The following is a 24,733-nucleotide window of genomic DNA, read 5'->3' as shown; positions in this document are numbered from 1 at the left end:
CTGAAACGAGAGGTCTGGTTTAGAAGCAGTCATCCTTATACACGCTACAAATGAAAGACAGGCTGTTCTAGGGGCTTTATCATTTCCATAAAACGTGGTGGGATATGGAATTTTGGAAGGAATTACTGATGCCAAGAAAGAGGAACACTTTAAATCAAAGGCAGTGAGATTGAAATGTAATTTTAAAAGCTTCGTTAAATGCACGCAGAATTGGGATTTCCCAGAAAACACAGGTAAGTTCTCTCCAGTAGAGACTCATTAAAAATAAATAGGTTAACAACACGAAATGCTTCTTATAGTCAAGTGGATTTCTTGGTCAGGTGCAGGATTTTACATCATCCATAACTAAGCTGCTCATGGAACTGACGATGTGTCATTGCTGAACACAAACGTGATAAATAAGATGTCCACCTAGTAAGGCTTGATCAATAGTACAAGCCTGTAAATACAGACTAAGCAACTCTTCATGGTTGTGCAAAAGTGATTCATATCAGGAAAGGTGGCTGAGCTACTCCAGAGCCAAGTCTCTGAACATCCTGCACCTGATGGAGACAAATAACAAATTGGTACTTTGCCAATATACCTTAGATCTAGACATGGAGAACTCGAACCTGTCTGCACCAACAGCAGCTTCTCTTCCCTCAGTGCGGATCTTTATTTTAAAAAAAGACAGGAAAGTCAAGCAGCTACCTCAACAGGGTCACGCAAATACAGTAATAAGCCAGATGACAACGAATATCTAAGTATTCTTTGCAAAGGCTTCTTTTCCTGCTAGGACTTCCCCAAGAAACATAATGTTTCCTTGAGCAAAAGGATTATTTTAGTCCTATTAGTGGGGATACTCTATATGTGAAATATATGTATTTCCCGCTAGTCTTTTTAACATAGCAAATTTATGTTTTAGTAGCTTGAGTGCTTATCAGGGAAGACACAGACAAGAAATATAATTATCAATGTTCAAGAAAGATCTGATTTCTAAATTTTTCACCTTAAAGAAAGTAAATTATCTGCCTTATCTTACTTCCAGGTTGCAGATTTCAGACACTAATAAACACAGTTAAATACGAACTAAGCATGTAACAAGGAACTTGCTTTTTCCTTCGATTGATACATAATGAAGACCGGTTATATGCTTACTGAATAACTGGATCCATTGCCGCTATCCGTTCAGTAACAATCAGGGATTCACTGTAGGTGACATCATTTAGGGCAGGGCCAGAGTTACAAGCCAATATAACCTGAGATAAAGAGGTCGGAAGAGTTCACCAATTAATGCAGTCCACGTACGCTGTTAGCGCTGCTTGTTTGTTTAAAATCACCATTGCCTGACAATTCACAAAAGAGGAAATGCGAAGAGAAAGGCTAGAGGCCCAGTCCTCATTTTCCCTCAGTCCATCAGCTATTTCAGGCCTTTTGACATTATAGACCCTTGCTCAGCAAACTTGGGTCTGACAGAGGCTCGCTCTGCTTTGCCACCTTTCACAGTCTACTTAAAGACAGACTTTGGAGTTCCAGGGATATGGATTATTCCCAATTTAGATGTTAGGAGCCAGTCTGGTGAAGTGTACTGCTGGTGGTATTTAACAACCCTTTCATCAATTACCAAAGCTCCATTACATAGTGAATTCACAATGAAAGCCACTTACCTCTGTCCCTCTAGAAAGGAGCTCTCTGACAAAAGGAAAGACTCCTAAAATTATGTCTATTCCACTGTTATCTGCGAAAATTAAGGCACATTTATGAGGGGGACCCTCCTGTAAGAGAAAACCAATGTATTCAGGATTGAGTTCACAATTCATTTCAGTGAATGATTTGTGTTATTTAGAACTACTCACTTTAAGACCCCACATTTTATACCCTTAAATGGTGGCAATTTTGATTATCTAGTAGCAGCATAACTCATCAGAACATCACCTACCCTCCATGGTAGGAGAAATCGGTTTCCCTAATATTGTCTTTGCGCAGTTACTTAAAACAGCCTTTAGTTACTTTACTTTGCTTGAGAGAGGTCTTTCAAACGCCGTTAATAAAGCCTACATCTGCCAGTTACAGACATGCCTAACTCCAGCAGCTCGCGCTGACCGGTGGTAGGTGGGCCTACCGTCCTGCTGTTTGGAGGGGTTATGGCTGGCGTTTGTCAAGCCGTGCAGCTGGAGAATACCATTCTCTGAACTAGAAGCAGCAGCATGGGCAGCTGCCCACGTGAACACGTTGGTTACCAGGGTAAACCTACCTTTGTGGCTGTTTTAAGCTAGCATGCTGTAGGGTGAACAGGATTCCCTTCCGCCAGGAAAGGGCAGGATGGACTGCTGGGGGCAGTGACATCCTAAAATGAAAAGATATTTCCTATTCTCCATTAACCTTTTAATTGGTTCTAAATCTGATGTTACGAAACTTAGTTCGCTCCAGTTCATACCAGCAGAAGAATTTTTATAGTGAACAATGCTTAATTCCTAACAAAAAATTGTCAGGACAGTGCTCGAAGTTCCTTAATTATCACTGTTACACAAGATTAGCTGATACTTTTGTTTTAAGATGTAATACGTGATGGTTTGTAATAGTCTACTCATACCAAATCTTTCAGCTGTATCATTTCCAACATAGAGATTTACACAAAGAAACAAAAGCTTTTCAATTAACCTTAATTAAATAGTAATAGAGATCACACAGGGCAAAAAAAGCTTTGCTAATTGATAAGTTAATTACTTTCAGCAAGCTCCTAAATGAATGTCGTTTTTAGGCTGGCTACTCAGATGGAGGAACAATCCAAACACTACATTTAGACTCAAGTTTTCAAATTTATGAGTCTAGTTGTATAGAAATAAGTGCCCTGATAAAGAAGGGACACAATATGGTTACTCTGGAACAGCTCTGAAAGCAGCCGTGTTCCAAATGCTGCAGTTTCTGAAGGAATTCAGCTAAGAAGCTTGGTAAGTAATGAAGTGGCAGACTAATTCCTTTTATTGCTTTCTTTATGGTAAGGCTGCTGAATTACTGGTACTGTGTTACCAGAATTTATTTTGAGTTGTCTGAACAGAGTTCTGTTAAATCCGTTAAAAAAACCCAAGATTAATAAGGTGGTTAATGTATTTGATTACTCAATGGTTATAGTAACAATCGTGGAGTCGTACCTTCAGTCGCTCTAGCCACTGACTGTAGGAATCTTCTAGCCAGGGGCGTTCTGTGTCACAGACAAAAATCATGTTAGCATTTCTTTTAGGCAAACAGTAATTCTGTATATTATGAAAAGCAGGTGTTTCTTTCCAGATGCTTAAGCATTAAAGCATTTGAGCTCAGGTTTTGGATGTTAAACGTGTAGATTCAAAGAGCTCTTAATTATGGGAATAGCTCAATTACAGCAGTCTTGAAATGGAATTTTTATAATAAAGCAATGGAGTCATGCAAGTTGGCTATCGTAACGACTCATCCTAGGATGGATGGTGTTGTACGTCCCAGGACACTATCTCCTTGACAGGATGAGAACAGTTATGAAAAATGGGCATGGGCAAGATATTCTGATTATCTGTGCGGCTAAGACTTCTGTTCAAGGAGAGAGGTTTTCAGACTTCCATTCCTTTGGAACACAAACGGGAACATTGCACCGAAACTCTGTAGCCTGTACTTCAGATAACCTGAGCAAGTACTAATGATTTCTTGTCATCTGGGCAGCAGAACTGCTACAATAACACGTTCACACACTCCTCCACTCTCATATTAACACAATATCCAGCTCCAACCACCACCACAGATCTCCCTATACCTTGTAGTTTTGACTTGGCTTCTTCAAATCCAAATTGTGGCTCAGATTCCAGAACACTGTATCAGAAGAGAAATAAAGGGTACACAGTTAAGCAACTTCATCTCACATTAATATAATTCAAACATTTCTTTAGCAGGTGGTCAGCAATTTTATTACATCGGTTATATTGGGGAGTATGGCTAGGTCCAATGACTCAGAAACAGGTACTTTGTGCTTATGTTAAGAACAAAAGGCTCAGATGTATCTTAAATTAGAGTTCTTATGCTAAAAGAAAAAAGCTTCAGCAATATACAAATGTTTGCAGGCACTAGACTACAGACAAAAAAGACATCTTTTGGTCTGCAGACCACCATAAAACATAGTCATGATCTAAAATATCTGCATGGTAAAATAGTTCTTTACAAAGTCTAATTTGAAGACTGGTCCACAAAAGTTTTTTAAAGTTGTACCTGCATGGGAAAAAAAGGAATTAAAATAACCAGATACAGGTTTTAAAAGCTACTGCTATTGGCTATATGTATAGTAAGGTAGCCCCAAAAACTCAGATGGTGATAAGGATTTACATAATGAGACGGCTAGATTCTAAGCGGCCAGTTAAAATATTACACCATGTGGGCAATGCTTGCCAGTCAAGTCTCCTAAAGTTCCTTAAATCTAGTACTAAGTGACATTTAACTCAGTCTGCATCTCTTCCTTCCTTCCATAAAGAGAATGAGAGCTACACTCCGCACGAGTGGCAAGCAGACTAACTGCTCTAACGGGTGTCAGTTCGAGTTTCTGCTTGTGGGCAACATCAGAAGTAACGCAAGCCTGAGAACGCCCATGTAGCCTTGAATCACCTTGGTTTTAATGGACTTTCTTGATTTAATCAGAGGGAAAACTCCTCAAAGATGCAGAAAGGGAAAAGAAGTGCTGGATATCAGCTGTAAAACAGGGTCCCTCTCCCATGCTCTTGGATCTCTACTATCGGCCCCACAAAAAGAAAGTTCTAGAATTGAAAAATCAAAAATACTTCAAGACTGTTGGCATTAATGTCCTTAAATGAATTAATGGCTGCTGACAGGATATAAGGAAAAAAGCTCTCCAAATGGTAATAGAAATACATGTTGATCAAAAATAACTAGTATTTAGTCATCAAAAGAGACCACCCAACCTAATCTGCAGCTCACTGAATATGTACTGTGGTATCAGGACAACTGGAGGTTGCAGGAAAACAGCATATTTTCTGTTCTAGGAACACAGTACAACACATACCCAAAAGCAGTGCTAATAACAACGCTACAAGCAAAGCAGCCAGCCTGGAATATTAAATGCTCTATCACTTAATTCAAACATTCACAGTGACACGTCTGCCAGATTTAAAGGGTGGAAATGTAAACTTTCCCGCACCACAACACTTGTAAATAACCAACCAACATTTGATTAAGGCGAAATACAAACTACAATTAAACTTAGATTGGTGCACTTTATTTTTTTTAAAAAAAGAACAATCAGATATTCTGTATCTTAAAAGGGTGCTTTTAAAATATTTAACACCTACTCTGAGACTGCTTTTGCTCCCCAGTCAAAGACATTCCCCGCAAGAAGTCCTTTCACCAGAGCAAACTGCCTCTCCTCCCAGCCTAATGAATCCAAAGATTCGATTACGCTTTGAAAACATTTTAAGGCTATGCCATTTTCTTTCTGCTTTACCTGTAAGAAAGACATGAAACATTGGATTTATAGACAAAAATTCCTTACCCATCATTGGTTGTCTCGGTCCCAAGACCACGTTCAAGCATTCTCCTCTACGTTCATGGCCTCTAATGGACCAACAAGTTACTGTTATCAGCATGCTTAGTATCAACAAGAAAAAAGTTTCCTGGGATTCTAATAAAAAGCTTCATTAGTGCTAGGATATGATCTGTAGCCCAAGAATTACTTTTCTCAATAAGTTAAGAGGTGCAATAGACCTTGAGCAGATTGGGGAATGGGAGAGTGGACACACACAAAAAAATTTAGTAGTAACACGATCCGTCAAACCCAGGTAATTACCATGAGAAGGCTTACCACTATCAGTTTTACAAAAACTGGAGATTTTTTGGATATTTGCATCAACAGTTTCATCATCCCAGATGCTTAGAAGCTCTTGAATTTTTTCCTCTGCTTCTATCTCCAGTGAGATCAGTGTTACACAGCTAGTTATCTTTAAAATTTTAAAAGTGATACTGGGTACCATCTTTACATCAAGATCTTTTCTTGGCAATATCTTGTCTGAATTACCAAAAAGCAAACATAAGTAAAAGCCGCCTCACATGTTTTTTTACCTCTTTCTTAGAGTGAATGTAACATCTGACCATACAGCTAGGGAGAACCTCCTATGTATTTTGTAGAAATGTATCAACAGTCAGAAGAAAGTCTCTAACCAGGCACTGGCACTTATTATTTACATGTCCACACAGACAAGTGGTGAGGATCAGACCTATACAGAAAGTTATTTCTGAGAAATACTGACTTCACATGTCCTCTCCCCCACCCATATTATGTTACAGGATAAAATACAAAGAGTAAACAGCTGCACAATGGCAACAAATATTTTTAAGAGCTAGAGGTTATGCATTTGTACACACTCCAACCCAACTCTGCTGAGTGTCTCAAAAATTACAAAAGTAATCAAGAATCCTTTTACAGCATAGCAGTAAATTAATCTAGAGACAATGCATAGGAAAGCAGCAGTTTGGTTTAAGGACAGATTGCCTCAGCAAGTAAGGGAATGTGTGAAGGTTTTTTTTCCCCAGGCCTTTTTTGGACATGATGAAGTGAACAGATGACTATTTGTTTATGAACACCCCCCCCTTCCTTTTCCTTCCTTTGGGGGGCGGTGGGGCGACGAAAGAAAAGAAAACACACTTGAAGTAGTTAAAGGAACACAAAATGTGAGTTCATAGCATTGGTGACTTTTGCATGGAGCTGTTGAGTTGCTAACTGCTCTAAAGATAACAATGCCAAGTGTCTTTTACAACTGTCTGCAATTTACATATTTATTGGAAAGTACTTACATAGCTACTCATAGCTTTAAATTTGAAAATGGTTTCCACACCATGAAGAGAATTATAAGAATGAGGAGAAAAAAAGAAAAATTCCTGAAGTCTGCCAGACTGCAGTAGTAGGCTCAGTATAAAGGGAAATAAACTGACTGTCCTCAAAATTGAAATTCTCAGGTCACTTTTGAGGTACTCCATAATCAGAAGTGCAGGCTTCTCCATGGAGCTTCCTCAGTTCTAACCTGAAGGAAACACCTCCTCACTGAAGGAGCGAGTTACAATAGTGTCTCATGACAGACACCATGCACTCGTTGGGAACAGGACCGAGACCATCAATTCGCTTCTCAGAAGTATCAGACAACAATAATGCTATTTTTGGTTAGCATTATCCTCACCATGAGCACATTAGCGGTCAAAGGCTTTATATCCCATTACCCATTGCTGTTTCTCCTCAGTGACAACCACCACCTGGTTAAACCTGCTGCAAGGTAGCCAGTTACTAATCTCTCCCCTATAAGCTGTTACTTATACGAAGTTTCAAATATGGAAAAAGCATCTTGAACTTACATGTTGTCCACCCTGTAAAGCAAGAACCAACTTACCTTTGAATAGGGATCCGGAAAATTGAATTCGTTTAAACAGTGTTCCCTTGTATCCAAAAGACTTCTAACTGTTAAGGTACCATATGCACTTTAAAAAGGGAGAAGGGGGGAAAAAAGAGATCAACTACTTCAAACAGAAAGAAAGTTATTTTCTCCTCTGTTTCCTCCATAAGTCATAGCACGTCACACAAGCACTTAAGTTAAAAGTCTTTGCATGCCACATGTGCTAAACACTGTCTCTAAGTGGTAAATCTACTATACAGTTTATTTAAATACAGAGAGGGAAAATGTTCAGAGCAAAGCTAGATACTTGAATTAACATGCTGCCATTTTTAATAACCATGTAACAATTTTTAATAATAAATTTTCTGCTGAGATATAATTTTTCTGTTAAATTCCAATATATGAGATCCGAAAGTTCTGTGCAGAGGACCTGATGTTTGGCACATCAACTTGCTATTGCTTTCAGCCTACCTAGCTTTCAGTTTGCTCTGCTTCAAAACCTAATTAGCTTTTACTTAGCTTTTAGTTAGTTTTTAGTTAGCTTTTAATTTGCCCTGCTCAACAGAAGCAACAAGCGACGAAAAAGGGAAAATAAAGACACTTACAAAGGCTGCTGTCTGAGCGTCTGGAGCTTATTCCAGTATTTCTGTCGGAACTTTTCAGCTCTCTCCGGTGCATCAATAGAGTCTGGTTGACTGGCTGCAGCACGCTTTGCCACCTGGTAGAGAAATGAGGCAAGACTGAAGTTACCAGATGAATTCTTCCTCCATGTAACTGATCTGAAGTTCAGTCTGAAAAATAACCCCTCCATCTGCTATACTGTTCAGTGCCTGCATACTACCTAGTCCCTCCCACACAGTATCTTCCAGCTTTCCTTTACTCCAACCACCAAAGAATAATTTTAAATACCTCCTTCCTTCCCGAAAGGTTTAAAGTTTGTTTTCAAGACTGTACTTTCAGAAATTAAACACAACTTCGAACTACTTATAGGAGGGGAAAAAAAAAACCACATGCACACACAAAAGGAGAAACAGGCAGAAATTTAAGTCCACATCAACCCCTTGTGTTCTTTTTTCTTTACTACAGTAAGGTCAAGTCAATGTTTCACCCCTGTGTTTTTCCCAGCCCTTTTCCTCCTGACACACACTCATGAAGTTTCTGATTTGGATTTGCTTACTAAAGTATACATAGCTCTTAAATACTAGCATGCACTGACTGAATCAGTTTCACAGTGCAGAAAAAATAACTCATGTCTGATTAAATCATGCTCATCCAATGCAAAAGTGGCTGTAAGTCAGCAGGACTGCTCCCAAGAGTAAGAACAATGCAAGTATCTTTGGCCTTTGCCTTTTTGGCCTTTGATTGCATAACCATCCTGCTTGCCAGCTCTGTATAAAGAGGCAGTGAGTGCCGTTTAAAAGAGAAGATGCTTCGAAAACACCTTTTAAAAAAAAAAAAAAGGCACCACAGGAGAAGAATACTTCTGCCTTTGAAGGTATCAAGCACTTCCTTAGGAGACTGGGACAAAGCCAAATGCTTCTGTTAACAGGGGAAAGAGGAACTGTACTTACATACAATAGGTTTGACACAGCAGATATATTTTTCAGGGTAAACGTGTTGGTCCACAGAAGATTTATTTGCTAAATACTTGCATCATTCATACATATGACTGTTTTGTGACATTTACCCCATCCAGTGCCTCCTCAAAGCAGGTGAGCCAGTATTTTCTGGCCATGGCATCATCTGTGAGGTCAACAGTGTCTGGAATATAGGTTGATGGGTCTTTCAGCAGTGGCAGGTTAACAAGTGGTCTCTCCAACCTATCCATTTCAAGCATGTCAAACTAGGTGAAAAATGAGAAAGACTTATTAGAACTTACTCAGAAATTGATTCACAACAAAATAAACTAGTACAAGGGCTACAGAAGTCCATCCACAGTTAAGACTGACAAATTTGCAGACAACTATCTTAGAGTATATGCCATCATAAATAATTCACTCTCCTGCATGGATTATTTATCCATGCCTACCCTATAGATAGAGATTATCAAGTTTCATGTTGAAAACTTACTATAGGCCCTCTATTTTATTATTTTCCTTCCCTTCCTCGCCAGTACTGTCAAATCTGCTGGGCCATCGGGTTCAAAGACAGGAGCACAAAGAGCTGAGCATGGGATTATTTGTAAAGGAATGTTGCTATGCGGCTTTACAACTTCCTTTTACAATCCTGATCAAGTCTCCAAACTCTTCCTTACACCTTATGAAAACAATGCTTGGGACCAAATTTCTAAGGATAGAGATTAAATTAATGTGAAATATGTACAGTTACACAGCTTTGTACATAAAGCGTGCCTTATTTCTTGCATCTAAAAAAAAAAGCTGTGCACATTTATCTTTATTTTATACAACTAATTGCATTGCATTTGCACACACTGCATGGCCTAGAAATGTTCAGACTAAGTAAAGATTAAAGCCCACAATGTTACAAGAGTTTGTGTACATAAACCAAAGTGGTTGCTATAGAAAGATTGTCTTCAGTATTAATTTCACTGCTGAAAAGCAGACATTTCTGAACTATGATTGTTGCAAAGAGATTTCACTTTATGTGAACAAAGTGAGTGCCAGGCAATAGAAGAATTCAAAATGGAGAAACTGTGGGCAGTACATTACAGCTGGTTTGAGACTCCTGTACCACTGCCAGCATGAAAAAAACCAATCTTTTCATCCATTAAAGGGCTGACAAACCACAGGAGATCATTGCATCTGCATAAGTTTTTTTAAAAATCTGTCATATATTTTATGATTAAGAAGGATCATGTTCTTATTCTTTTGGTCATACTTGTAAGCCACAATTTCTTTACAATAATTTTAGTTATGGCAGAGCTTAAAATAAGATATATTTTTTATATATATTTATATATATTTTTTTATATTTTGTGGGCACAACCCACAAAATCCATCATCTGCAGCTCATAGTGGACTTATATTAAGGCTTGGTCTGGGAAACCATTCAGTAAGAGTTCTGCACCTCATCTTCAGGCCTAAAAAAGCCTAGCAACCAACAGAAAACAACTAACCAAACCCAACACCTGCTCCTCCCCCCCGCACCCTATAGCAAGTATAGGAAACTAATTCCTGAAAACTGGGAGGAAATAAATCAATGATGGAGGAAATTTAAAAAAAACTTGACATGAAAAACACTGACAAGCGAACCGGTAAAAGACAGTAAAACACAATGAGCTCCACTATTCTAGCTTCTTTTCAAAAGCACTTCAGTAGATGTAGTGTTAGAATATTTTAAGAACCTTAATGTATTTTCTGATTGCTTACTGTATGCCAGTTTCACTGTGAAATCGGAATTACTGTATTGTCAAGTGTATTTAAGAGATGACTGGACTCATGCTCTTCTGTCCAATTATATATTTCTCTTCTCATAGGAAGTAAATAAACGCTGCTTAAAGACAGTGGAACATCAGATTCAAAATTCTGAAGCACAATATTTCAACTGTAGCAAAATCCAGCTACTTCAGAGAAAGGGTAAGAGATGAATGTCCCCCCCCTGCTTTGGTGAAGGACAGTAAGACAAAGTAGCAGCCACAATCTGTTTTTATGAGACATTACATCGAACCATCACACAAGACACAAAACATCACACATGACACAAGACACCACATTAGTCACTTCTTTTGGTAAGCAGGAGTCCCAGGGGCAAGAAGCAACTAGCTTGAGAATAATTATCTATTTTCAAATCACGATTACTAAGAGAAGGCACTTAGTTCTAGAAAAGACAACCACATACTGTACCACTCCTTGTTCTCTGCATAGGGTAAACATCAGGTGATGTGCTCATAAGACCAGAACTCCCAGCATAATTCTCTCCCCAGCTATACTGATTTGGATCTAGAAAAGAGAAAGACAGAGAGACACATAATCTGAAAATAAAACTGAAAATACTCCCATGAGTGAGTCTAGAGTTAGCGTCCCTTCAGAGACGCTGCTTCACTACAAAAGCCATCTTCCCTTGTCTTTGTAAGTAAACATAATTTTCCCCTCTAACCCCCAAAAGAAATGTTTCAACCACTCAGTGAATTACCTCGATCTAAAGAGCTTCAACCTGAATGAGACATAAGACAATTAAAGTTTTAAAATCATTCTTTTTTTTAAACCCCTTTCCTTGTCATTAAGGGCTATAACCAGCATGCCTTCAAAGCACTATCACTGATCATAGAGATAATTTCTTATTTCTAAATCTAGATTCATTACTAACAAAATAGAATTATAAAAACTCTCAAAGCAAATGTAAGTTTCATATAAACACTAAAGTTACTTCTAGAAATTTTTTTTATTTGAGAAGAAGTTTAATCAAGTTCAGATGCACAGTACATGCTGCAGAAGCAATGTCTTTAATTCCTCAGTACCTGGTTCCTGCCCATATCTATAAAATGGGTATGAAAAGAATTCCACATCCATTACTGAGGTATATTTGACATTTACTTAAACTAAGTACCATTAACAACCTTACTATCTGTTCCACTATAACCGATATATCAAACGGCTTGCTAGTACATCAACAAGAAAAAAAGAAAATAAAAATGGCAGAATTCAACCAAAGCACCCTATACCCAAAGAATGCTGGACAGAAGTGTCTCATCCTTCACAAACGTCTGTGAGGCTTTTCGCTCTGAAACGAACACAGTTTTGAGATGCTGGTCTTCTTCAGTACATTAACTGAATTCAGAAGCTGGCCTCTTAAAGAGGGGGAAAGTTCTCAGAAACCACATTTCCCCAATTTGAGTTAGAGTTATGATAGCTCTTTGCAGAAATGCAGAAAAGAGAAGAGCCAAATCCTGCTGGCTTCTCGAAGGTGAGCAGGAAAAACAGTGAGAAGATGTCCCTGCCAGAATATATAAAACCAAAGCCCAGCATCTGTGTTTATTAGTGCCAAATGTATTTTTTTAGGCGACAACTTACATGCAGCCTCTTAAGAGAAACTTGGACATTACACTGACATTTCAGAACACAGCATATACAGAACATAGCAGTGCTGTACTTACTGTCTTGTTCAGCTCCTTTTAAAAATGCCCCAATGGCTCCCAGGTAGCCTTCATGTCTCAGGAACAATGCCTGAACCTCTCCCTGCCACAATATGAAACATTGCAATTGGATGGTCCCTGATGGCTAATATGTACTTCTTTGTCACTAGTTTTACACTTAAATTTAAGAGAAACAACTAGAAGATGGTAATATTCATTTGTGCTACATTCTAAGACATTCAGTAACTTTAATGGTGCTTCTGAAACACAGCTTCAGGAGGAACTGCTTACATACATCATTCCACAATTATTTAACAGCTGGGGAAAAAAATACATGCAGAAGTGGTGTGTATTCTAAGCCTGCACAACCACAGAAGCAGAGGGAAGCCAGTGCCTTCACTAGAAAAGACCACTGCATCATTCCATGAATATTCAACTCCTCTTGCTTGAATGGGCTGGAAATATAAGGTCATCTGATTTCCAGGTCATCAACGTAAGTGTGTGCTGCTGTGCATCCAACACATTCGAGACATTGCTCATTATCCTTATTTCATTGCACTGCTATTCAACATTCAACAACATACAGACACTCTGTATATTATCCATAGGCAAGCATTTCCCCCATCAAATTAGTTAGTTTAATTGTTAATATAATACAGGAAGGCTAGGGAGAATAAAAACACCCTCCATCCTAGCAGCAGGGCCTCTCAGCTTTCCTAGGCAAGGCTGGGTGAGACACAGCCTTCTCTAAAGGAAAATCAGCTATGTCTGCAGCAGCGACTATAAGAACAGTTAACACAGAGCTAAGCTATAGTAAAAGATCAGCTACAATTCACGGTGAGATTTGGATTTGAATCACTGATAAAGGTATTCTTACAAGAATCTAAAGCTGCAGTTTTGCAATAGTTTTCTTGAAACCCAATGAACTTTTACAGACCGCAATGGTGAAATAAAGGGGAAAAAAAAGCAGCATACAGGAGTCTCTTTCCTGAAGCACTGAGATGATAAAAAAAATTTGTGTCATCTATTCTATAAAATTGCAAAAGTGCAGGAACTAATCTACCTGTAACAACCATTAAGTGAGCTTTTGGACTTGACCCGTTTTTCTAGTGAAAAATCTTCAGTATTTTCCACAGCTTCAAAACCTGCAGAGAACTACAGCTTGGTTGTTTTTTGGGGGTTCTTTTTTTTGAACAACAACCAACCAACAAAAACCCCACTATAGTAACTGCTAACTATCTCAGCAGAACAATCCCACATTGCATAGCCTAGGGGGTGAAAAGAAATAGATGCAAGTCAGCAAGAGGAATTGAATAACAATGGTAGCTATCTAAGAAAATAGTGAAAACTCATTACTTGGCAGCTACAAGACAGACTGTCAATCAAAAAATAATAATAAAGAGAGAGAGGGAGAGAGGGAGGGAGGGAGAGAGAAAGAGAGGCCAGACAGAACTCCCAGGCAATTCACATTGATTTTACCCCTCCCACAATAGATCTTTATAGCCCTGCCTTACCTACCTAAACAGTAGCCCTCTAAGCCTACCTCATGTGCAAATTAATTTATTAAAGTCTCCCTACAACCTAGAAAGATAACTAAACATGTGACTTGGCTATTAGGAAAATCTCTGTTTTCATTACCTTGGAGAAGAAGTTGATACTGTAGGTTATCGTGCGCATAGTAACAGGGTGACCCCGAATAAAGAATCCTCCAAAATATATTTTATCTAAGTTATGGAGTTTGGCATAGAGGCAGGCGAGTTGACCAATGTCATTGCTGATCATATGTAGTAAACTTTTTGCCATATCTTCTTTGGAAAATTCTTAAAGGAAAGAAATAGCAAACCAAATTAAACACAGTTGAAGAATGCTCAAATGGACTGTATTTTTCTAACAGATAGCCTACAACTGGAGAAAAAAAAATATGGAGTTTGACTGGTGTAGAAGAAAGGTGTTCCCCCTCCCCCCCCCCCGCAAAAAAAAAATCTTTTATAAAAAAAGTACTTGAAACAACAAGGAGTGTGTATTTGACTGAAGATATAATGAAAAAACACTAAGCCTCTGTGAAATATTGCTTGAAAGAAACCTGCTTGAAAGGCCAACAGCAAATGGCAAGAACTCCATTTCTTCTAAGAACCACGGATGATGGTTCATCCATCCATCTTGACCTGAGATGCACTGCAAGCATTTTATTATAATACTGCAAATAAAATTGCAAATTATAGTAAATCACTGCCATAGGTCCTTTTCTGGACCAAGAAAGTCACATATATTTCCCACAGAAATGAATTAACATTGGGCTAACTAGACAGCTATTCTTGTCATTTGCCTAGACTTATGCAATCCCAAACTGAAAATTTGAATGCCTGCTTTTAAGGCAGTACTATATAATATTTTTAATCAATAAAATATTGTGCAGACAAAACACATGTAGGCAAGATCATGAAAAAGATGGGTGGTTATTTTCCAGCTCTACTTGTTAGATCATTATAAACATCAGATTCCCAAGGGCCAGAGGAGATGGTTGCATTTCTTCTCCTCATTAGTTTCAAACAACAAATAACTGGACCAACTCAAGCAATGCTCCAAGTCCTCTCTCCGCCCAGCATGCATAACATGGGGAAATGGATAAGGCAAGATATATTCATGCTGCTGAAGCTGGCAACTATTTTTCCATCCATTTAAGCGTTCACAGGAAGCTAGCACAAGCAGCAAATCCATGCCGACAGGCAATATCAAGAATTAATTGTATAGCAAATCTTGGGTAGATCTTTTATATACCAATACCTTTATCTGCTGTAGTAGATTTCCCGAAGCTGCTAGCTATCAGATTTCCACTTAGCCCCAGGGTCTGGTAGGCGCCTCCATACACATCTTTCACCAGCATGTCTACATTTGTGTGCTGTCCCTTTGAAGCGAGTTGCAGCAATTCATCAAATTTCTGAGGATGAGAAGCAGAGTTACTCTAGCTTTCCTGGACAGCCAGAGAACCTCGCCCATAAACCCAGAGTTCTGCAGCATCTTTACTGACCAAAACCGAGGGTTTTGGCTTGTCTTAGAATCAACCCTACCAGCAAAAGATACAGTATTTCTAATTACAAGGACTTTTCCAGAGTCCTTATCTTATCACAGACTGATCTTAAGTGGAGCTCCTTTAACGATGAAAAGCACAACTGTCCTCTTCAGTTATCGGCAAATAATTTGTTGAATTTCCCCTGAAAACTAGAGATGGATCAGCATGCGTAAAATAATCAGAAGCCTCATGCATCTCTTATCTTGGAATGAAGTCAGAAACACAGTAACTAAGAGCAAACAGAATTATGTTTTCTTGAAGCATAAGAAAAAAAATGTTTAAAACCAAAAGACTGTCTGCCTTTACTGTTGCAGAAATGCATTAATATCCCTGAAATCAAACTTGCATATAATCTGCATTATTCCAATACTTTATTTATACATTTGTTAACCCTAATTTCTTCTTCTACAAAATCAGAGAGAATTAAGAGCAGACATTGTCCTGCTCTAAGATTTCTTTTTTAAAAGCATGAAACAAAACATTGCAAGTATGGGTCTTCCCTTTGACATTTTCTTATTTGGTGCATATGTAACTCTAGCTTTTTCTACACTGCTGACATTTAGGGACACTTATTCAAGCCACATGGATCTTTGAGACAGGAAAAAACAGCACGATTTAAGAGCTGAGTTAGGCAGATCAGTACTAAATCAGGCCTTATTCTGGCAGATCACCAACCTCGGATTTAAATGACGAACCCCTGAAACCGCAATGAGTAACAAAGAAGTTAGAATTCCTCTTCTCTACCCCCAGACATTTTGTAGTAATTGGGCACGCTCTGCTTTGCTTCAGCAGATAATATTGCAGGAACTAGGCAGGCATTTCATGTTGAAAAAGAGTACAGAAAATTAACAGGCCTCTTCGAGGAGACTATTCTCTGCATTAGACATTATCTGTCCTTGTTGACAAACTCCTTGAGTCCCAAGTAGGATTACTATTTTGCCACCAATGAGCATGTTATCATTTTTGTCTCTATATTCTTCTAGTACCTTTTTGCATTTAAAGCTTCCTTTTATGCATCAGAGGCGTCGAAAATATGAACATAAGTCAAGGACTCAGCCTTGTTATCTAACAGTCTAGGGCGACAAGCACCTAATGGTGAGTATTAAAATTGTCCTGAGCATTGCAAGACAATTCTGTTGTTTCTGCACAAGGGCAGCAATTCTTTGAAGAAAAGGTAAACTCCGCCAAGAGACAGACATAATTTTTTTCATCTTCTAGTACACTAGTGTTGGACTTCTGGTTTCCCATACAAACATTACTTAAAATAATTATTTCTCTCTATTCAAAGAGTTTGGCATTCCAACCTTTCAAGCTCTTAGCATCTCACTTAATCCCACACCCCTTAAAAATGACACTTCGATACCTTTGTTTTTGTGAGCAGTGCTCCAAGACCCCAGAAGGTTCCACCTCCAATTGAGCTCCCTCCAATCCATTCAAATTTGTCTTCTGTTTCTACCTGTGAATAAAACAAGGCAGATTTGTCTAGAAAGTCCTATTATAACTATAAACACACAGTTAGATATGAAAGCACGTGGAGTTTTTTGAACAGTGGAATTAGTGTAGGTGGAACTATTTAATTGGGTAAATATCAGGTGAGAAGTTCTCCAGAGGTGCATGTTCCACATACTTATACCACAAGCAGTTTCTGAAATCTTTGTACTTAATTCTTGGCCAATAATCCCAAATATAGCCATAAAATTTGGTCCCCTCAACAGTGTACCAAAACAAACAAACAAATATTAAAAATCACTCTGATCTGACAGACTTTGTCCTCATCAGTTAATGTAATGCCTTCTCTAAACACCGAATTAGATGTGATTAAAAAGAAACTATGGTAGCGAATGGAAAAGCATTCATAACTCTGTAAGAAATGCAAATAATAATTAAAAAAAAAAATCATTATTTTCTTTCTAAACTTTGTACTACCCAAGAAGAAACAACTACAAATCTAAAACAGTAAGATGTTTCAGATCACCTTTATCAAATTCTACAATAAAACATTTTAGCAACCACTCACCTTCACTATAGAAACCCCAGAGCCAATATTCACCAGTAAATAAGGGAAAATATTTGGGTGGTTCGTCTGAAATCGGAATTCTGTATCTGAATCTTTCTGGTATGCAAACACTTCATGGGGTATGTTCCTTAGCACGAAGTTGCATCCTTTAATTAGGCAGGTCATTACATCTTCTTTATCTACTCTGAGGGGAGGGGGAGAAAAAAAACCCTTACATAAATTTCACAGTCCTATTGATAAGCAAGTATGCTTTTAGAACAGTAGTTTTCAAAGACTTTACAAATAGGAGATAGTAACCCACACCACATGGCAAAAGTCCAGATCTCTTAAAACATGAAACCTACATCTGCATGTTCTGATGTTCATCTTCCATGCCAGAACACACAGTCCGAAGTTAGACTGTAGTTACACAGTAACTTTAATCATACATTAATCATGCTGACATTAAAAATAATCCTGCTCCCCTGTTTGCTTGTTTACACTGCCTCTTTAGTGCCCTGGTGCTAGCACAAGTATATGTGCACCCGTGCAATAAAGTAGGTCAGGAAACTTATCTGGACATTAACCTAACAAAACAATTTCCTAACACAGAATAATTTTCTATTGTTCCTCCCCTTCCTTCTCAATAAAGGAAAAAAGCCCCCCCCTCAACATTTCAGCACTTGTTTATGACATATTAAAGTGACTGCAAGGAGCCTACTACTGGGATTACCAAACGCAGGAAAAAAATACTTCTCGCAAGAATAATAGGATTCACAATAGTACATATCCTGAGTATGGAGTCTGGGAACACGACACATAATTTAGGCAATATGAATGATGTAGCTAAGTCAGCTAACACTTACTGACTTCTGTAAACTTCACTATCTTATGTATTGTTGGTGATTTATGGTAAATTTCTTAAATGAAATATCATAAGCCTTGCTGAAAACACATAAACAAAGCACAAACATACATCTCAATTAATACAGAATGCTTTATGTTGGATGGAGAAGATGATGCTTTTTGGGCCTGTGGACCAATTAAGTATGTCATGACCAAATAAAAACCAAAGAAACAAAAAACAGGTGCACCACACAAGAAAAGGGGTAATTGCCTCCTTGTCTTGATTAACTGATACTTAGGAACAGCCAATAAGGTAATGATGTAGGCTGGTTTGGAAAAAAGTTAACAGAATCCTACCTATCAGAAGAAGAGTATAAAAGAAGATCAACAAAGTACCTCAGAAAGTGAAGAATGTTCTACATAGAATTACAGCATGAGATGTTCTCCAGAGTAACATCAGGTAATGTGTTATATTGGTGTAAATTAATGATATTGTTATCTATACTTACAGCAGCTTTTTAGCATATGGTGCTTGATAAAGATGTTTGAATGGTAAATTTATGAGGCTGTAAATTCATGAGACTGCCCTTTAAGTCTCCTGAAGCCTATGCTTCTGTATGAAGTTTAGGTAGGAGCTATTAATTGCTCACTTCTGAGTGTGCACAGAAAAATGTTAGAAGCCTTTGGAACTATAACTTGAGAACCTAGGCAACTATAGAGAATAGGTACATGTAAGGAAAAAAAAAGTGTTTGCCAGCAATATTTTGGCTTGTAATAATAAAGTCATCTTGTGGACTTCATCCTTAAATTTTAAGTAGAAAGACTGACACACTTAACTACACCTCATTACAGATCAAAGATTCCCAGTTAAAATTCTTCTTAGTAATGAATTTACTAACTACTTACTATTGTATTTCAAATATTACTTCATTTTATATACCATTGTAGGTTTTGTGTATTTGGATCTCTACTCCAGTAGAGTTCAACAGTATGTCCAAAGCATGCTACTGATAGCTAGGATACCATCACTGAAATGCTGCTAGCTGAGAGGTGAAAAGTAAAAACCATTATCATAATCATGATAGAGACTAATTAAACTTAAAAATGGAGTAAGTACAAGTTACATTCTTTATAGAAAAAAGCTGTGGTAATACCCTGCTTTCCTCTCTTTACTGTCTTCTTCCCGAACCCTGTGTTCCTGTCTGTTGGCTCTACTCCTGCACCTCTGCTGTGTCAGTTAAGGGTACAGTTACCTCTTTGCAGCTTATGTTCACTAACAAGTCAATTCAGCCTGGTCTGACCGAGATGCACGCACACATTCTACTTCTTCACTCTTGCGGCGCGGATGGCTTTTGAGGGCAGATGGGCAAAGTGGAAAGTCAGCCTACTAAAATCTCATCAGAGGAGAAATATACTCCTAAAACTAAGTTTAAACAGTTCCACTTACTTCAACCCCAATTTCTTCTCAATAAGATCTTTGAATTTATAGGCACCACCACCTGTAGCTTTGATGACTTTTGTCTCTGTATTGACAAGATGGTCTTTGATGAAATCTAGGCAGGTTTCAATGTAAGTATTTTCAAATTTAATGAAGTGAAGTCGAGCTGTAATCTCCTCCTGAACCGATATTTCATACAAAGGTTCATTTTCTATGTCCTTTAAAAAAGAAAAGAATTTCTTATAGATCATTCAAAATCCCTCCCTCGAGGAACAAGGCTATATGCTAAAGTACTGAACACCAATACCTGTGCTTCCTTTGCCTTGAAACTGTTAATGCTATTAAAATCAAAACATCCCAAGCTACTTTCAAAGAAGAATATAGTTTCAACAGATCTTAATTCTCCTTAAGCTGAGAATATAATCAATTCTCCCATGCATTAGACATGCATGAAATATTTCTGTATGAGAAAAGCTATGTTCACACAGGAGTATGGTTTTTTTACAAAAGTACCATACTTATCTGTCTAGAAAATAATTATTTCAAACACTAACTGGCAATACAAGCACTTCCAAGAAGGCAAGGAATGTAACTGAGTTAGCCTGTGCATGGGCTGCACCACTCTGAAGCCCTGCAATCAGTCTTTCAGTAAAGAGAACATGTGTGATGTATCATCACATGAATTTAGATCTAGAGCTATATTAAGCTTGCAAAGCAAAATAATTGCCAAACCCATGCTAACGGCTAATTTCCCCTGGAATATAGCAAAGGGTTATTAAGAGGAGCCACACACTCATCTGAGCTGCAGTACAAATGCTTAGGGATGGCTGTAAGTGTCAGTACATACTAGAACGTGTGTTTAAAATAAACATTTCAATTGTGACAACTTACTTCAGAGTAACAGACATTACAAAAGGTCATACTTAAAACTATAAGAAAGTTCTAGATAAAGTTTTATATACAAGAAGTTATAGAAGGGTTTCAGATGAAATTTCTATTATACTATGAGAAGTAGTCCAGTCCAGTACTTCACTCTTATGAGTCAATCGCATGCAACTGATTAATGATACAATTCTCACCTTTCCAGAATGATCAAAGGATCTCACTCTTGCCACTTTGTGCTGCACAGTTGAATAATAGGCCAACTTGGTTAATGAACCACCTGTTAATAAAAAGATGACAAGCTCTGATTAATGCCTCACCTTAGAGCAAACAATATAACTTATGTTTATGTATGCTTTACCTAAGAGTTCTTGGTTTTTAAGATCTCCTCACCTACAGCCAGGTGCAGTTAATCTAAATGCATAATGCAGTGAGCCAAAGAACCCTTGTCTAGAAACTGATTTGGCATGGTTAAGTCCAAATGCACTACTTATGGGAAAAGCTCCACAAGTTGAGCTTATGCCCAACTGACATGGGGATGACTGAAGATGAGCAGAAATAAGTGGAAGTTCTTAATTGGCTAGGCTAGCACATGTATCACTGTTATTTATCTTGTTTGAAAACTCTTTATAGAAACCCCCAAATCTGCTGCTTAAAAGAGGATTTTCTAAGTAGGTTTGCCACAATTGAGCATATGCACAATCAAAAAGTTTTTCATCAGGAACACTAAGTAAATATTCTTAACCTGCTTCCAAGGACAAGCTAAAAATTCATAGCTGGTTAGCAGATGACTTTACGTATTGAATAACTATTTTGCAAGATTATTCTTGGCTTTGGGGTAAAGAACACTTAGAATGATGTTCTTCAAGCACACCAGTTAGCAATATTACCAACATGCAAGTCCGAGCAGACCAGCCTCATCACCCTCTTCTCTTCAGGCCTTAAGACTGCTTACATCAAGACAATAAAACTTCCAACTCTTGTCTTGAAACAGAACTTAACCTCTTGCCCTATCTGTGCTGTCTTTGCATCTGACCTGCAAGAGTGAATTTATGAAGTTGGACTGAATAATTTCACTAACTGATTTTCCTTAGGACAAAACAGTACCTGCTGGTGCTTCTGATGCCTCTGGTATCTTAATCAAAGCCTGCTTATTTTTGTTAAAACAAGCTTTTAATTTTTCCTCTTCAGAAAGAAAAATGCCTCTTCAACCACTCCTGAGTATCAGGATCTGATTAAGGTATTGGTTTGCTTCATAAACCTCTAAGCCGCTTTGGCTGTTGGAGAAAAACCCTTAGTTTTAACTCGGCATAAAAAGTACCCTGGGCTGCAGACCACAATCACCCTTATCTGTACAGAAAGGCAGTTCTAACTTTGCATCCATCTCTCAGAGCAGGAGCACAAGGCAGTCAGGCAGTCCATATCTCTCAGTGCTGCAGGCCGAACGTGTAGTTGAATTTAAGTCTGCATGCATTACTTGCCTCTTGCCAAAGATTTGACGTGTTACCGCTTTCAGCGTTTACAATGCATCTCATAGAACATGCTGCATACAAGACAAGAAGCAATTATGACCAACGACTGAGTTAAAATTAAATTCAAAACAGTAAATAAAAACGTGGCAATGTTAAATTCAGTGGCCCTACACTCTGCTGCGTTTTAAGCAAGTGTAATCAAGAAATCAGAAAGTGAAAAATAATCAGCTAGTGCTTATAGCTTTGCCTTCATTTGCCTTCATAACAGTACTCTCATCTCTTTCATAGTGCTCAAATAAACAAGAAAATTTTTGCAATCTGTAGGAAAAAAATAAGCGACTTTCTCCAGCAAAATTCAAGTGAGGTCAACTTAGAGTGATCACTGCCAGACACTTATAGTAACAAAAGCAATAAAACTTTCCTGACCTCAGATCTTATTTCAGTGTACTAGCCAATGCTTTAAAGTTTCTTGTAAACAAAATCCAAACTCTGTTCTGCTAGCTCATTGCTTAAAGGTAAGGTTTTTCTTAGCCTTTTTTTTTTTTTTTCCAAAAAACCCTAAACTTAGTAGCTCTGTGCTATGAGGAAAAGCTTCCTTACAAAGCAGAGGAATCAAGAAGCTTGTGTTGGAATGTCATACTGTTTGTACAACACTAATAATGATACAGGTGCTTCCGCAATTAATTTATCACCAGATAAATGGTACGTAAAGCTATTCTTTATACATTCTCCCCTTCCTCTCCCAGCTTTTAAAGACTTAAATCCATTCAGAACACCAGCTGAGATATGTAACTAGGCTTTATAACTAATCCCACAACTCTAATTCCACTCTGACCCACAGAAAGGACCAATTCCAGCTGCTACTTTAGCAGGCACGAAACAAGTAGCTTCTGAAGGAGTTAAGTAGACTTGTGATATGACAAGATCGTATATTATGGTGCATATATTCTTCCCACTACACAGTAAGTCTACACCACCCAGAACAGTGTTACCCAGAGGGCTAATGGAGGCTTGCATCAGTACCACATGGTACTGTGGCTGAAGAACACTTTCCTTCTGGCTTCACTACTAAATAGTTCCACTGACCTAGTAACTGCAAAACAGAAGCAAAATGTGTGAACCGGCTTTTTTTGGTTTTGCAGATCTCCATAGAGTGAATGCTAATCCCTGCACAGGTGAAACTATTGTTAACAGGCTTAGCTCAGCTGTGTCCCAGCATCGCCCCCCACACCAGCACAATTCCCTGCTGTGATGCTCAGGTGTCACTTGGATGTGCATTACTCTACCTGTCCCCTGGTGCCGGCTGTTGTGCACCTAGGAATGTCATGTTCTCAGGCTTATGCATAGACATGGGGTGTTTCTGGGGGTGACTGAGGAAGCAAGTTCAGCGAGCTACTGTTACAGGCCCCCCCAGCCCATGCCAAACCCACTCATCTCTGCAGCCATCCCGCTTTGCCAGGGCGGGCGCAACAGCAGCTCTCCCCAGCCCTCTTTCTTCTTCAAGATCCGTTTCAGGAGCACGGAGGAGCGCACGCAGCGCCCTGCACGCCGCGGCCAGGTACGGGGGTCGGTCGGGGGGATCCGCAGCAGTCGGGCCTAGGGCAGCCGGCACCGGTCCCGGTGCACCGTCCTCTCGCCTGAGGTCGCTGCGCAGCCCCGGGGAGGCGCGGCCACCGCCCCCAAGCCCCGCCGCGAGGGGCGCGGGCCCCGTTCCCCTTCGAGCAGGACAGCCCGCTGCCCCCTCCGGGCGCCCGCCTGGGCCCGCTGGGGTTGCCTCTGCCCCTTCGCCGCCAAGGACGGCCCCAGGCTGTCCCTAACCCGGTTCCCTCCGCGGCCCGTTAGCCGCCGCGGACGGCATGCTGGGGCTTGTAGTGCCCTTCCCCGCCTCCGCCTCGCCACCGCCGGGCGGCGGGACTCCCAGTCCCGTCGTGCCCTGCGCCGCCCCCCCGCCGCGGCGCCTGCCGGTAGCTGTAGTGCGCCCCCGGCGCCCCGCGCCGGCCTGGGCGCCTCAGGGGACTGCACTTCCCAGCGTGCCCCGCGCGCCGCCAGCCTGCCCGGCCCCGGCGAGTCCCCTCAGCGGGCGAGAGCCGCCGCCCGTTCCTCGACCATCGCCCCCTCCCCGCCGGCCCCCTCCTCCCCGTGGCTCCCGCCCGGTTACCGATGTCGATGGCGAAGCGCTTGGCGTTCTCCAGGTTGCGAAAGATTTCGTCGGGCGGGAGGGTGATGCTCTTGTCCAAACTGCCGTGACCGCCGCTACCTCGCCCGCCCCGCTCCGCCATTTTGAACGCGACCCACTCCTCGCCTGGCCTCATCGGCATGCAAATGTATGCGCATACATCTACATACTAACAAGGCCGGCGCATAGATTATGCGAATGAGGCGGGAGCTGGCGGCGGCCGGTGCGGGCACGCGCCTGCGGGGAGCGCGCTGGCGGGCGCGAGCAAAGGCCGCCGCCCCTCCCGCTGGCGCGCGCGGGGCGCAGCACGAGGCGCCGCGAACGCGGGTGGGGCTTAAAGCAGGGGGGGCCGGGCTGGGCCCCCCGGGCCGCAGGTCACCCGGCAGCGCCCGGGTGGACGCGGGAGCCGGGGGGGTGACAGGACGGCGGCAGA

At 40.0% G+C, this 24,733-nt stretch overlaps 1 protein-coding gene across 6 annotated transcripts in view; it reads right to left on the bottom strand.

The window, feature by feature from the left end:
• Positions 1-24,733, bottom strand: part of PANK4 (pantothenate kinase 4 (inactive)) — a 27,223-nt gene extending 2,490 nt beyond the window's left edge. The window contains exons 1-18 of one of the 6 annotated variants that reach the window (XM_075172213.1): positions 24,283-24,733; positions 20,850-20,932; positions 19,780-19,988; positions 17,508-17,691; positions 16,854-16,946; positions 15,205-15,358; positions 14,059-14,240; positions 12,442-12,523; positions 11,187-11,287; positions 9,076-9,231; positions 7,994-8,106; positions 7,386-7,473; positions 5,301-5,452; positions 3,761-3,816; positions 3,132-3,181; positions 1,647-1,754; positions 1,138-1,238; positions 584-652 (exon numbers count right to left, since the gene is read on the bottom strand). In XM_075172213.1, coding sequence (XP_075028314.1) covers positions 584-652; positions 1,138-1,238; positions 1,647-1,754; positions 3,132-3,181; positions 3,761-3,816; positions 5,301-5,452; positions 7,386-7,473; positions 7,994-8,106; positions 9,076-9,231; positions 11,187-11,287; positions 12,442-12,523; positions 14,059-14,240; positions 15,205-15,358; positions 16,854-16,946; positions 17,508-17,691; positions 19,780-19,988; positions 20,850-20,932; positions 24,283-24,442 — 2,141 coding nt within the window. In that variant the 5' untranslated portion in view covers positions 24,443-24,733. Of the gene's footprint in view, positions 1-6; positions 543-583; positions 653-1,137; positions 1,239-1,646; positions 1,755-2,233; positions 2,327-3,131; positions 3,182-3,760; positions 3,817-5,300; positions 5,453-7,385; positions 7,474-7,993; positions 8,107-9,075; positions 9,232-11,186; positions 11,288-12,441; positions 12,524-14,058; positions 14,241-15,204; positions 15,359-16,853; positions 16,947-17,507; positions 17,692-19,779; positions 19,989-20,849; positions 20,933-23,554; positions 24,031-24,282 lie in introns of those variants that run through there. The other 5 variants (XM_075172215.1, XM_075172216.1, XM_075172214.1 and 2 more) reach the window with 5 other exon arrangements.

The sequence above is a fragment of the Calonectris borealis genome, chromosome 23 (assembly GCF_964195595.1).
Source record: "Calonectris borealis chromosome 23, bCalBor7.hap1.2, whole genome shotgun sequence".
Lineage (NCBI taxonomy): Eukaryota > Metazoa > Chordata > Aves > Procellariiformes > Procellariidae > Calonectris > Calonectris borealis.
Note: the sequence above shows the minus strand (reverse complement) of the source record. Positions and strands in the feature narration are given on the sequence as shown.